The sequence below is a fragment of the Astyanax mexicanus genome, chromosome 8, assembly GCF_023375975.1.
Source record: "Astyanax mexicanus isolate ESR-SI-001 chromosome 8, AstMex3_surface, whole genome shotgun sequence".
Taxonomy (NCBI): domain Eukaryota; kingdom Metazoa; phylum Chordata; class Actinopteri; order Characiformes; family Acestrorhamphidae; genus Astyanax; species Astyanax mexicanus.
Window position 1 is genome coordinate 41,783,154 of NC_064415.1, and position 12,917 is coordinate 41,796,070.

Here is a 12,917-nt window from a genome sequence, read left to right on the forward strand (position 1 = left end):
TGTTTGATTATAATTTCTTGGGAGAGGAACTTTATACCAGGCTCTATTGATACCAGGGATTCCTAGCCTCTCTATCAAGGGACAAGGTGCTAAACGTACAATCAGGGATATGATGTAGTTCTAATCAGTCCTAATGGCCATAGCGAACAGATTAAGGCAGATGTAAGGTGAAGGAACAGATGAGCATGTGTGTGTGTGTGTGTGTGTGTGTGTGTGTGTGTGAAAAGTATTAAAGGTGAACGGGTGCACCCTGGACTTTGATTCTTCTGGTTCATAAAATCACTTAGTAGAGTGGGCTTTAGCTGATTCTGTTCACTACAGGATGGACAGACTGCTTGTCCTGCTGCTTGGTAAGGCCAGATGTGCTTGTCTGCTTTTGTGTACATTTCTCACAGTAATGCAGCTGTTTGCACAGATTAATGTGAGGTCATATGTGAGGTTTGTTTTGAGTAAAATAAATAGAGCATCTGTTCAAACTTGTGATAACTTATGAATAATAACTTGAACTTACGTTATTTTGTATATATGCTCCATGTGTGACATTTATACTGATTAATAATTTATTTAGATATGAATGTAAGAGTATTGGTCTATAAGTGGGTGGTGCATTTAATTAAATTATTTAAATGATATATATATATATATATATAAATATTTTTTATTAAACTATATACAATTTTTATATTCTTCATTACATATGATTGCTATATGTTTTTGCATTTTCTCTTATAATAATTATGTTGGCCTAGCAGCTGCTTCCTGTACTGGTGGCCAGTTCCACTCTCTATATAAGGACCATGTGAATGCAAATGAAGACAGTGACACAGATGGGTTTGATGGTATGTGTTTTCTTCCTTTCTGCCATTACATCACATTGTTTTCTGATGTGTAAACAAAACTGCAAACTATCCAAAATTCACTTCATTAGAGTTCTTATTTCTTTATCCAACATCTCTCCTGATAAAGATCTTACTATCTATTTACACATTGTAGAGTTCTGTAGAGTTCTGTCACTTACAATGTTTTCTACTGTTAGGAAAATATTTACTGTTTTTTTTTACTACCTATTATCTTATTTTTTTTATCTTTTTTTTTAGTTCCTGATTTCTGTCATTTTACATACAACAAAGTTTGGACACACCTTAAATACAGTGGATTTAAATCTTGTTTTTAATAATCAGAATCCACTAAATCCCTAATAATTGTCCTGATTTTCCTTTATTAATCACTGGTTGTTTGGATCAGCAATTTCAAATAAATATATCACATATCAAATAAACATAGTTATATTTGAGAAGTGAAATGAAGTTTATAGAATTTACAGAAAGTGTGCAATAATTCTTTAAACTAAATCAGGCATGTGGATAAATGTGGGCACCCTAGGGTTAAGGTGTTAATGTGTTTTTTCCTCTTTGCATCTTCTCTGAAGAGTGGCAGCATGAGAACCTAAAAACAAAACACTCAAATGGGCTGAAAACAAAGATTGTTCAACACCATAGTTTAGGGGAAGGATATAAAAAGCTATCTCAGAGATTTCAGCTGTCAGTTTCCTCTGTGAAGAACAGTGAGGAAATGGCAGGACAAGAAAAATCTCAGATAATCAGAGGAGAAGGATGGTGAGAACAGTCATAGTGAACCCACAGAGCAGCTCCAAAGACCTACATCATCATCTTGCTGCAGATGGAGTCACTGTGCACAAGGAGAGGCTGTATGGGAGAGTAATGCAGAAGAAGCCTTTTCTGAGCACACGCCACAAACAGAGTTGCTTGAGGTATGCTAAAGCTAAAGCAAATTTGGAGTAAAGTCAGCTTCATTTTGGAATGAAGTGCTGTGGACTGATGAAACTAAAATTGAGTTATTTGGAGGGTGGTATGCATGGTGGAAAAAGAACTCAGCGTTCCAAGACAAACACTTTTTGGTGGTGGTTCTATTATGCTGTGGGTCTGTGTGATCAGTGCAGGTACCTGGGAATCTTGTTAAAGTTGAGGGTCGCAGATTCTTGAGAACAATGTTCTAGAATCAGTGAGAAAGTTAAAGTTGCACCGGGGCTGGATACTTCAACAAGACAACGACCCTAAACACTAAACACTGCTCAAAATCTACTAAGACATTCATGCAGAGGAACAAGTACAATGTTCTGGAATGATCATCTCAGTCCTCAGACCTGAATATTATTGAATACTAATCTGTGGTGTGATTTAAAGAGGGCTGTTCATGATCGGAAACAATCAAACCTGACTGAACTGGAGATGTTTAGTAAAGACAAATGATCCAAAATACCTTCAACCAGAAGCCAGACTTTCATTGGAAGCTATAGGAAGCGTTTAGAGGCTGTTATTACTGCAAAAGTAGGATCTACTAAATATTGATGTAATTTTTTTGTTGGGTTCCCAAATTTATGCACCTGCCTAATTTTGTTTAAAGAATTATTACACACTTTCTGTAAATCCTATACACTTCATTTCACTTCTCAAATATCACTGTTTATCTACTATATGATATATTTAACTGAAATTGCTGATTGGAGCAACCAATGATAAAGGAAAATCATAAAAAATGTGTAAGGGGTGCCCAAGCTTTTCATAGCAGAAAATTGTATGGAATTATATAGTAAACAAAACAAAATGCATATCTTACTCTCAATCAGCTTCATGAGGTAGAGTCACCTGAAATTGCTTTCAGTTAACAGCTGTGCTGAACCTGTCAAGAGTTAATTACTTGAATTTATCGCATCTTAATGTGTTTGAGAGCATCAATTATGTTTTGAAGAGATTTAAGTAATGTTCTAATACTTAACTAATCAAAAACTACTCAACTATGTATAGAAAAAGACCATCAAATGATGTTGCTATGATGAAATTGGCACTTATCAGGACCGCACAAGTAAAGGAAGAGCAAGAGTTACCTCTGTTGCACAAGATAAGTTCATCAGAGTTACCAGCCTCAGAAATCGCAAGTTAACAGCTCCCCAAATCAGAGCACCTAAATGCTTCACAGAGTAATTTGATTTGTTTAACACGTTTAAGTTACTTCATGATTTATTTTGTGTTCCTTCATAGCCTGGTGACTTTAGTATTCATTTACAATATAGAAAAAAAGAAAAAAAAACATTGAATGAGAAGGAGTGTCCAAACTTTTGACTGGCACTGTATGTCATTTGTTTGATGTTTAAAAAAAAAAGGTGTTGTAAAGTGACTTCCAGTCTGTGAATGATTATTTAGAAATACATTTTCCCGGTCGGACAGGAACATTAACCCTTAGAAACCATGTTCTAGCAGGAAAACTCTAGAGACAAAGTGCAGCAAGAAGGATTTAATCCCAATAAACACGTATGACAATTAGTAATAGTGAATATAGTGTATATAGAGTCTTTGGCGAAAGCCCCGTCGAAGCCCAGGTCCGCAGCGTCTGGAACCTCGCAGATCCTGCCGTATAGGTACTCCGGGGGCGGAGTCTATCCCCAAAAATATGAAAAAAAATAATTACCCGCAGGAGGATCCTTTACCTGGTTCACATATTCTGGAAGGAAAACAGTTATAAACAAGCTTAAAAGAGGTGCTCAAGATTAAATGTTATTTGCTGGGTACGTGTGTATTATATATAGTTGCGCTAATGATAGCATACATTTATTAGGTACTTTATATACATTTATTAAGTACTTGTATAAACTGGGTGAGCTTGTTTATAAGCGTACGATAAGCATAACGTCGACTGGATCAGCATGAAAAAACACTGCGGACTACCAATACATTAAGCCTTTGAGGGGCACAACTTGGACGAACTTGAACTTGGACTGTACTAGCAAAACGCAGACTACGAGTCCAAAGGGTATAAGAGCGGGCACGGCCCGCTGCGCAGCAAAACGCGGACTAGAGTCTAATGAGCATAGGAGCGGGCACGGCCCGTGTTGATATCTAGGAGCATAAGGAGTAGGATATATATATATATATATGGACTAGTTCTGGGACTGAACTATACGTGGACTAGTTCAGTGGGTATCAGAGCGGGCACGGCCCGCGATCGCAGCAGCGCGGACTAAGAGTCCAGTGGGTATCAGAGCGGGCACGGCCCGCGATCGCAGCAGCGCGGACTAAGAGTCCAGTGGTTATTTAGAGCGGGCACGGCCCGGGATTGCAGCAGCGTGGACTAAGAGTCCAATGGTTATTAGGGCGGGCACGGCCCGAGATTTAAAATACTTTCCATTATCATTGACTGCTAGAACATTTTACTGATAATTGTTATTAGACACCTTGTAAGTCATGCTGCAAAGAAAGCAAAAATGACAGGTGAAACGAAATTAATTTCAAAACAAATGTCAGGAAGGACCACGGGCACGGCCCAAGATAATAAACGATGCGGACTGCGAGTACATTAAAGCATTACAGCGGGCATGGCCCGAGATCATAAAGGACGCGGACTGCGAGTCATTAAAGCATTAGAGCGGGCACGGCCCGAGATAAACGATGAGGACTGCGAGTACAGTAAAGCATTAGAGCGGGCACGACCCGAGATAAACGATGCGGACTGCGAGTCATTAAAGCATTAGAGCGGGCACGGCCCGAGATAGTAAACAACGCGGACTGCGAGATAATAAGCAGCGCAGAAGCGAGTACAGAAAAGCAATAGAGCGAGCACGGCCCGAGATAATCAGCAGCGCGTAAAGCGAGTCAGTAAGGCATTAGAGCAGGCACGGAGATAATCAGCAGCGCGGAAACGAGTACAGAAAATCAACAGAGCGGGCAAGGCTGCGAGTCCAAGAAAGCATTCGACAGACGCTCAAGGTCGCAAACAATGCGGTCAGCGAGATTATCGCTTTATGTGTTACAATAAATAAACACGGTCGAGGAGTTACAAGGTACAATTCATATTTTATTTCATTTTTTTATTATTTATTAGTATTATTTATTTATTTTATTTATTTATTTTTAATAAGGCACTTGTGATTAGTAAAACTGCTGCATAACAATGCTTTATAAATTAAACTTATTATAACCAATCATGAAATTAACACAAAATAGCGCCACTTCCACAAAAATAACTTAAAACAAAGTAAAGTCATAAATACAATCACCCAATACGAAAAGTATTAAAGCAGGTCCATAACAAACAAGTGCCACATTACAAATATCAAATACAGTGCTTTTAAATTAAAGTGTAAAATATGAAGGTATATACAAACGAAAAAACGGCTCCCATTGCAGAGCCGGTTCCAATAGTTTACTTCAAAGAGCCGGCTCGTGAGCCGGATCGATCGCGATCGACACATCACTAATATTTAGCAATAGTAAATCCCAAGAGCGTCGCGAGAGCGAGATCACAAACGAACGAGGATTAATCAATTACGCTAAGTGTTTTTATTATTGATCAAATTAGGTTTTGGTGCTGCACGAACGAAGCTTCACTGAGGCAATGCGTGTGTGTGGACAGTAGGAAGGGAGCAGGCTATCAGCGCTACAATGCTGTTTCAAGAAATACCAAAGTTAATTTCGAGCACTAAACGTAAGCAACACAAAGCAGGACTGCGTGCGGGCGGCAGAAAAGTAAAAAAGGAGAGCGGTTGCGGGGCTAAAACAAGCGGGAGCGAGCAGGAGCGGGTTTAAAAACAGCAATCCAGCCCAGACTTATCGAGCGAAGCGTACAAACTCAGCCAAAGGCACCTTACAGAGCCGTGGAAAGCGCAGAAACACCAAGCAACTATCTGAACATCGCTGAGAAAAGCCTCAACACTAGGCTAGAACGCCACAGAATCGACACCGAGCCGAAACAACCAGCACGATTCAGCACCATGCAGCCGCGCGGCAACGACCGGCACCTGAAAACGTATGTCAGCGTCTGCAAGCAGGGGAGAACAAGTATGAGGGAGGTCTTATAAGGACAGGTGGGAGTCGGTGATTGGCTGAGAAAAGTGGCGTGATTTCGAGTTTTCCGCTAGAACCTGCACGGAGCTTTCAGTTTTGGTCAAAATTTTACCAAGTGCCTGTTTTTTTTTTTTTACTTATTTTTGAATGTATAGACTTTAAATATATTCACACCTAAGATATCTTTTCAAAAATGTTTAACCACTGTTTTTAGAAAGATTAAGTTCTGCCCTTTCTAACCATATATGGATTATGTTTACGTGTGAAGGGATTCCCGAGTAATTAAGCTGAGAACACAAGGTGTGATTTTGGATGTAAAATCCGTCCATAGGGTTCTTAGGGTTAAGCTTGGGCACATGTTACATTTGTCTTCTTCTATAAAACATAAGTAATTCCAAATAAATGTACCAGCCAAAATGTGTTAATGTAAAAGTCATTTTTATACATATTTTTGTATTATTTATTTGTTTTTTATTATGTCAAATTATCAAGTCAAGAGGCTTTTATTGTCATTAAATCTGAGTACAGATACACAGTGTAGTGAAAATACGTTCCTCCGGAACCATGGTGCAACATAGAACAACAGACAATAGACAACATAAAGTGCAGGAGTGACAATAAAGTGCATAAAGTGCAACATAAAACTATAACACTACAATAAATACAATAAATACAAAAGACGAGACAATTAAAAAAACAGGACAGTGCAGTAATTGTTCTTATAATAACTAACATTATGTGCTTTATTAATCATTGCATCTAATCTGCAGGTTCGTGTGACTTTGAGAAGGATGCATGTCAGTGGAAGGATAACAGTAAGGATGCATTTCGCTGGAGGCTGGAGAAGGCCAATATCAGCAGAATTCCGGGTGTGGATCATACCACTGGATCACCATGGGGTACAAATTACTGTTTATATACATTTATTCAATCTTTATATGAACACTGTATGTGTGTGCTAAAGCCAAATATTTCTGTTACTATGCAGGTCAGATCATGCATGTAAACGGTTCAAGTTCTAATATTTTCTCAGAGGCCATTTTGGAGCACACCTTCAATCAGTCCACTGCTCTCGGGTGTCAGATAAGGTAAAGCTCAGTGAAATCAGTCGTTCAGGGACATACAGCTCTGGAAAAAATAAGAGACCACTTAAAAATTTTGAGTTTCTTTGATTTTACCAAATTGAAAAACTCTGAAATATAATCAAGAGAAAGATGGATGATCACAAGCCATCAAACCAAGCTGAACTGCTTGAATTTTTTTTCACTAGGAGTGCAGGCATAAAGTTATCCAAAAGCAGTGTGTAAGACTGGTGGAGGAGAAGAACATGCCAAGATGCATGAAAACTGTGATTAAAAACCAGGGTTATTCCACCAAATATTGATGTCTGAACTCTTTAAACTTTATAATTATTTAATAATATATAATATAATATATCATTTTATTTGGAATTTTGGAGAAATGTTGTCTGTAGTTTATAGAATAAAATAACAATGTTTATTTTATTCAAACATATACCTATAAATTTATCAACATGTTAGTTCAAATATTGATATTTTATTGAAACATTGCACTTGCATGCTGTGAAGTATCTTTGAGAATTGTCTTGCAGCATACAGAGTATTGCAGAATCATATTATAGAGATATCATCCTTGTCATGGGAAACATAATGTGATAATTTTGTATCAGAGATAATTAGTAATTCCCACCAATTTAGTTAAATGAAATCTCTCAAACACTGATTGATGATGTGAGCAACTTAACCTCTTCCAAAAAAAGCAAGTGCTTTGTATGAGTAGCATATATGCACGTACTTTTACATAATTATACAGCTGTCAGTTAAGTATTATTGTATATTTAAGCACCGTAGGATTGCTGCTCAATTTTAATGTCAATCTTATCTCTTATATTTGTAGCATTTTGTTTGTGTGGCATCTTAAGGCTGCCCAGTCTAAACCCAAACTGTCTTTTGTACACATGAAATAAATTATATTATACTTTTTTTATTCTCTTTTGAGATCTTTTTTTGTGTGTGAGCCCTCTACAAAGGTGTGACGGTATGTTGACTGGGGTTTCTACAGAGTGCTGCACAGGTGCTGCAGGTTGCCACTGATCACCGCCGGGGATTCTGGGAATTGGAGTTTCTCGACCCAACTCCACAAATTTTTCCCTTCTGTTGCCCAGCTTTCCTGCTGGTGGCCAGTGGTGCAGCACTAATTATAACACTATTTATGCATTTCTTATTAAATGCATTATACAAACAGTTCTGTACAACATCTATAAGTGGATGTTTTATGGTATTTGGATGTGCAAAATTGCATAATACACATTGTTATTAACAATTATGCAACTTGCATACACAATTATGATCATCTGGGAAAATGCTAACCATGATAACTAGATAACCATGGACAAAACAAGTGGAACATATTTGTTTATATTTGCCAAAAAAAAACATTAAAGCTTTGTCAAATGTAAAGTAAACAATTTAAAGTAAAGTCTTCAGTTTACTGTTCTTTGGATTTTTTTTCAAATAGTGTGTAATTATTGATATGCTTAACTATAACAGAAATGGCTGAAATAACAAAAAAACTTAAATAATGCAAAGATAACAAGGTCATATTTAAGTTTTAAGAGTTCAGAAATCAATATTAGCTGGAATAACTCTGGTTTTTAATCACAGTTTTCATGCATCTTGGCATGTTCTCCTTCACCAGTCTTACACACTGCTTTTGGATAACTTTATGACACTTCCTGTGCAAAAATATTTATTTAAAAATCTTATTTTTTTTCCAGAGCTGTATGTAATGTAAATTTTAAGTAACTCTCTCCTGTTGCAGCTTTTGGTATCATCTTCATGATCCCGTTGGAATATCGTCTCACTTTGTATTGAGCCTGGTCAGTGAAGGGTCTTCTGTGGTCCTGTGGAATATAAAGAAAGGGCAGACTGATGGTTGGGAAAATGCATCAGCGATAGTTGGGAATCGTCCTAAAGCATTTAAGGTACTGACGATATTAAATCTCTTTGGGCACCAATTGATTTCTCCATTTTTCTGATCATTTAATTCTTAGATTGCTGTTCTATAATTCTATAAATATATCCTTGTGTTTGACTGACATCATTTTGGAACTTTTTTTTGTTTTCTGCACTCAAACAACCCCCACACACATCCCCCCACCCACACAGATGGTGTTTTCTGTAGATCCCACATATATCGGAGAACAGGACGTGATGCTGGACGACATTAAGTTAACAGGCTGTGCAGAAGGGGATGTTCCTGCAGGCTCAGAGCTGCTCAGCTGTGACTTTGAGAAGGACGTGTGCGGTTGGTACCCAGACTACTCCACCAGCCTCACCTGGCAGAGGGCTAATGGTCGAAAACCCTCATATGACAATCAGGGACCGGGATATGACCACACAACTGGTTCTGGTAAATCTGCTTTGATCACACTATTTACATGCATCAAAATGTCTAGTCTTGCTATTTTATTTCCACAGCTAAAGAAAGATGTTTTTTTATTTATTTTTTATTATTTGAGGGTTCATTATAGGATGATTAATATTTCAGGCCAAGAACCTGCACTAAAAATCTAAACCTTGCATCCAAACTTTGTAAACCAATTAGCTTAAAGTGGTGTCAATGGAATTTTTTAAATGTTACAATACTGTACTTTATAGATGAGTTGGAAAAGTTGCAGAGGAGTCTGTTAAACTGATGCAAAAACATTCAATATAGCTTTTATGTTTAATCCAGACAAGCTCTCTAACCTTAAATCATAAATGGAATGTTTCTAAAATAATATCTAAATGAATAACTAAACAAGCACAAGCCCCCCCCCCCCCCCCCCCCCAAAAAAAAAAAAAAAACTCACTTCCTGGATTTAAGTAAGTAAATGATGTGGGGTTGATGCTGCAGAGTTGGTAAGGTCTAGGTAGAGCAACATTATGTGCTGAAAGAATGAGGTCAGCTGACTACCTGAATATACTGAATATAGACCAGGTTATTCCATCAGAGGATTTTTTCCTCCCTGATGATACGGGCATATTCCAAGATAACAATGTCAGGATTCATGGGGCTGGAATTGTGTAAGAGTGATTAAGGGAGCATGCGATCATCATTTTCACTCATGGATTGTTCACCACAGAGTCCAGATCTTAACTTCATTGACAATTGGGATGTGCTGGAGAAGACTTTGTGCAGAGGTCAGACTCTACCATCATCAATGCTGCTGCAAGATCTTGGTGAAAAATTAATGCGACACTGGATTGAAATAAAATCTTGTAACATTGCAGAAGCTTATTGAAAAAATGCCACAGTGAATGTGTGCTGCAATCAAATATAAAGCTAGCAAGACCACCTTCTCTTGTGGGTGCGGTTGTTTTGGTCACCCACCTGAGTGCGATTACTATGTTCACAGCTGCTCAAACAAACCACATCAAAAGTGCAATTTTTTTAACCAGACCAAATAATGCTGGTGTGAAAACACCCTTAGAGGCAGTTTGCTCTTATTGCTATTATTGAATAGAAATGATGATGAAAATAGTAATAGTGTTACTTATGTTAAAATTGTAACTTTAAAACTTTAAATAATGTATTTAATAAGACTGTGTGTGTTTCCTTTAAGGTTATTACATGTATATTGCCCCAACACGCAGCTCCAACCCCTCACAGACAGCCAGGATGGTCAGTTATCCTCAGCAAGGCAAATGCATCAGCTTCTGGTATCATATTTATGGAGGCAGCATCGGTAAGTGAAATTTACACAATATAAACATTAACCTGTTTAATTTAATTTATGCTTAACGATGATGTCCTAACGATGATTTAGGGCCCCCTCTGGTAAGAATGGGTAATTGCACCGAGCATGTGGAAAAATTTGTTTAAACTGGGCGGGTTTGATGCGGTCTGCGATGGATTGGTGGCCTGTCCAAGCTGTATCTTGCCTTCCAACCAATGCCTCCAGCAACACCCTACAATGACCCTACAGCCAGAGCTACAGTGGAATGGTTTAGATCAAAGATAGTTCATTGATAGAATGGCCCAGTCTGGGCTGTTTTCAGATGCTCTCCATCCAACCTGGCTGAACTTGAGCTGTTTTATAAAGAAGAATGAGCAAAAATCTCAGTCTCTAGATGCGCAAAGGTGGTAGAGACAAACCCCAAAGCACGTACAGTTGTAATTGCAGTGAATAGTGGCTCTACTAAATATTGATATACTGAATACTTTTGCACATCACACTTTTCAGATTTATATTTGATAAAACTTTTGAAAACCATGTATTATTTTTGTTCCACTTCCACAGTTATGCAATATTTTGTATTGGTCTATCACTTTAAATCTTAATAAAATACTTTTAAGTTTGTGGTTGTAATATGACAAAATGTGGAAATGTTCAAGGGATATAAATACTTTTGGCATACTGATTGGCATTTGAGTCTATATCATCCTCTAATGCAAATTACAAGGGTTGGACAATGAAACTGAAACATCTGTCATTTTAGTGTGGGAGGTTTCATGGCTAAATTGGAGCAGCCCGGTGGCCAATCTTGATTAATTGCACATTATTGCACCAGTAAGAGCAGAGTGAGAAGGTTAAATTAGCAGGGTAAGAGCACAGTTTTTCTCAAAATATTGCAATGCACACAACATTATGGGTGACAGTTCAAAAGAAGACATATTGTTGGTGCACGTCTTGCTGGCGCATCTGTGACCAAGACAGCAAGGGGGAACCGAATGGTCCAGCGGTCTAAAGCGCTGCCACTTCGCCATCAAGCTGCCGGCGCTCAGTTGCTCCCTCCAGGTGGGTAGATGGCTCTCTCCCCACATCACTCCTAGGGTGATATCTGCAGCACAGGGCGTCTGTGAGCTGATGTATCAGAACCGGGCCGCTGCGCTTTCCTCCAAGCGCGCTGTGATGCTGCTCGGCAATGCTGAATCAGCAGCAGCTCGAAAAGAGACGGTGGCTGACTTCACATGTATCAGAGGAAGCATGTGTTAGTCTTCACCCTCCTGGTGTGTTGGGGCATTACTAGTGATTAACTGTGGTTGCAAAAAGAAGCTGTTTCCACCAGAACTGTTTGTCTGGACAATACATTATAGTTGGGTTAAAACCAGGTGTTTTACTTTCATTGTCCAACCCTGTAAATATAACATATATATCCTCTTTCTACTTAGTCTGTTTAAGATGTTTATGTTCAAGTTCTATTCAGGCTCTCTTAGATTCATCTCCAAGAACAGTGATGGGGCTGAGACAGTGATGTGGATGAGGACTGGGAATCAGGGAAACAAATGGCGCTTCGCTGAGCTCAGCTTTGCCCACAATGACAGCCCAGTACAGGTACCTGTGCTTCAAATATACAACAGAAATCCTACAGTAATTAATTAACTATATCCATTAACCCTTTTATACAGATCCAAGTTTATGCTTATTTTCATTTTCAATTTGCACATCTACACTTCAACACTGGTTATCTTTTTTTACGCACATTTTACCTATAGCACGGTGATCGTCCAGGGCTTACATTGAAGTAGGCAATTGGGACAAAACATTAATTTCCAGCCATTAATGTCCAGCCATTAATTTCCATGGTTTAGGATTAATTTGAGAGCATCAAATGCAGGAGTTTTTAATGTATGTATGGAAGCTGGAGATGAAAATCAGTCATGCTCTTCATTTCTTCGTTGACCAAAGTCAAAAAGTGTTTTCTTGGCATCTCCAAAGTGTCCAAAACCTCTGCATAGATTTCCAAATTTCTCAAAATACAAAAAAGGAATTGTGGTAGAACAAACAAATGTAAATACTAAAGATTGCTGTAGAAATTGTGTAATAACCAATTCAGTTTAAGCTTTGATGTAAAGTAAGGGCGTTTTCACACCAGTACAATTTGGTCCGGTTATATCTGCATAGATATATGAGCTGGAACACAGAATATTCTCACTATATTTACTTTCTTGCTCACACAACAGACAGCTCTGACCATTATCTGACCAGTCACCGTGCTCTTCTAAATGTTTTTTGGTGCATTTACGTTTATGCCTGTGTGAAACCAAACCAAA

General features: G+C 38.2%; 1 protein-coding gene across 3 annotated transcripts in view; it reads left to right on the forward strand.

Moving 5' to 3' along the window:
- The window catches only part of si:ch211-106h4.4 (MAM and LDL-receptor class A domain-containing protein 2), a 74,560-nt gene continuing 61,643 nt past the window's right edge, over positions 1 to 12,917 (forward strand). Inside the window, exons 1-8 of one of the 3 annotated variants that reach the window (XM_049482834.1) lie at positions 1 to 350; positions 750 to 839; positions 6,629 to 6,757; positions 6,847 to 6,946; positions 8,700 to 8,862; positions 9,047 to 9,290; positions 10,486 to 10,608; positions 12,071 to 12,198. In XM_049482834.1, coding sequence (XP_049338791.1) covers positions 323 to 350; positions 750 to 839; positions 6,629 to 6,757; positions 6,847 to 6,946; positions 8,700 to 8,862; positions 9,047 to 9,290; positions 10,486 to 10,608; positions 12,071 to 12,198 — 1,005 coding nt within the window. In that variant the 5' untranslated portion in view covers positions 1 to 322. The remainder of the gene's footprint in view (positions 351 to 749; positions 840 to 6,628; positions 6,758 to 6,846; positions 6,947 to 8,699; positions 8,863 to 9,046; positions 9,291 to 10,485; positions 10,609 to 12,070; positions 12,199 to 12,917) is intronic. The other 2 variants (XM_049482832.1, XM_049482833.1) reach the window with 2 other exon arrangements.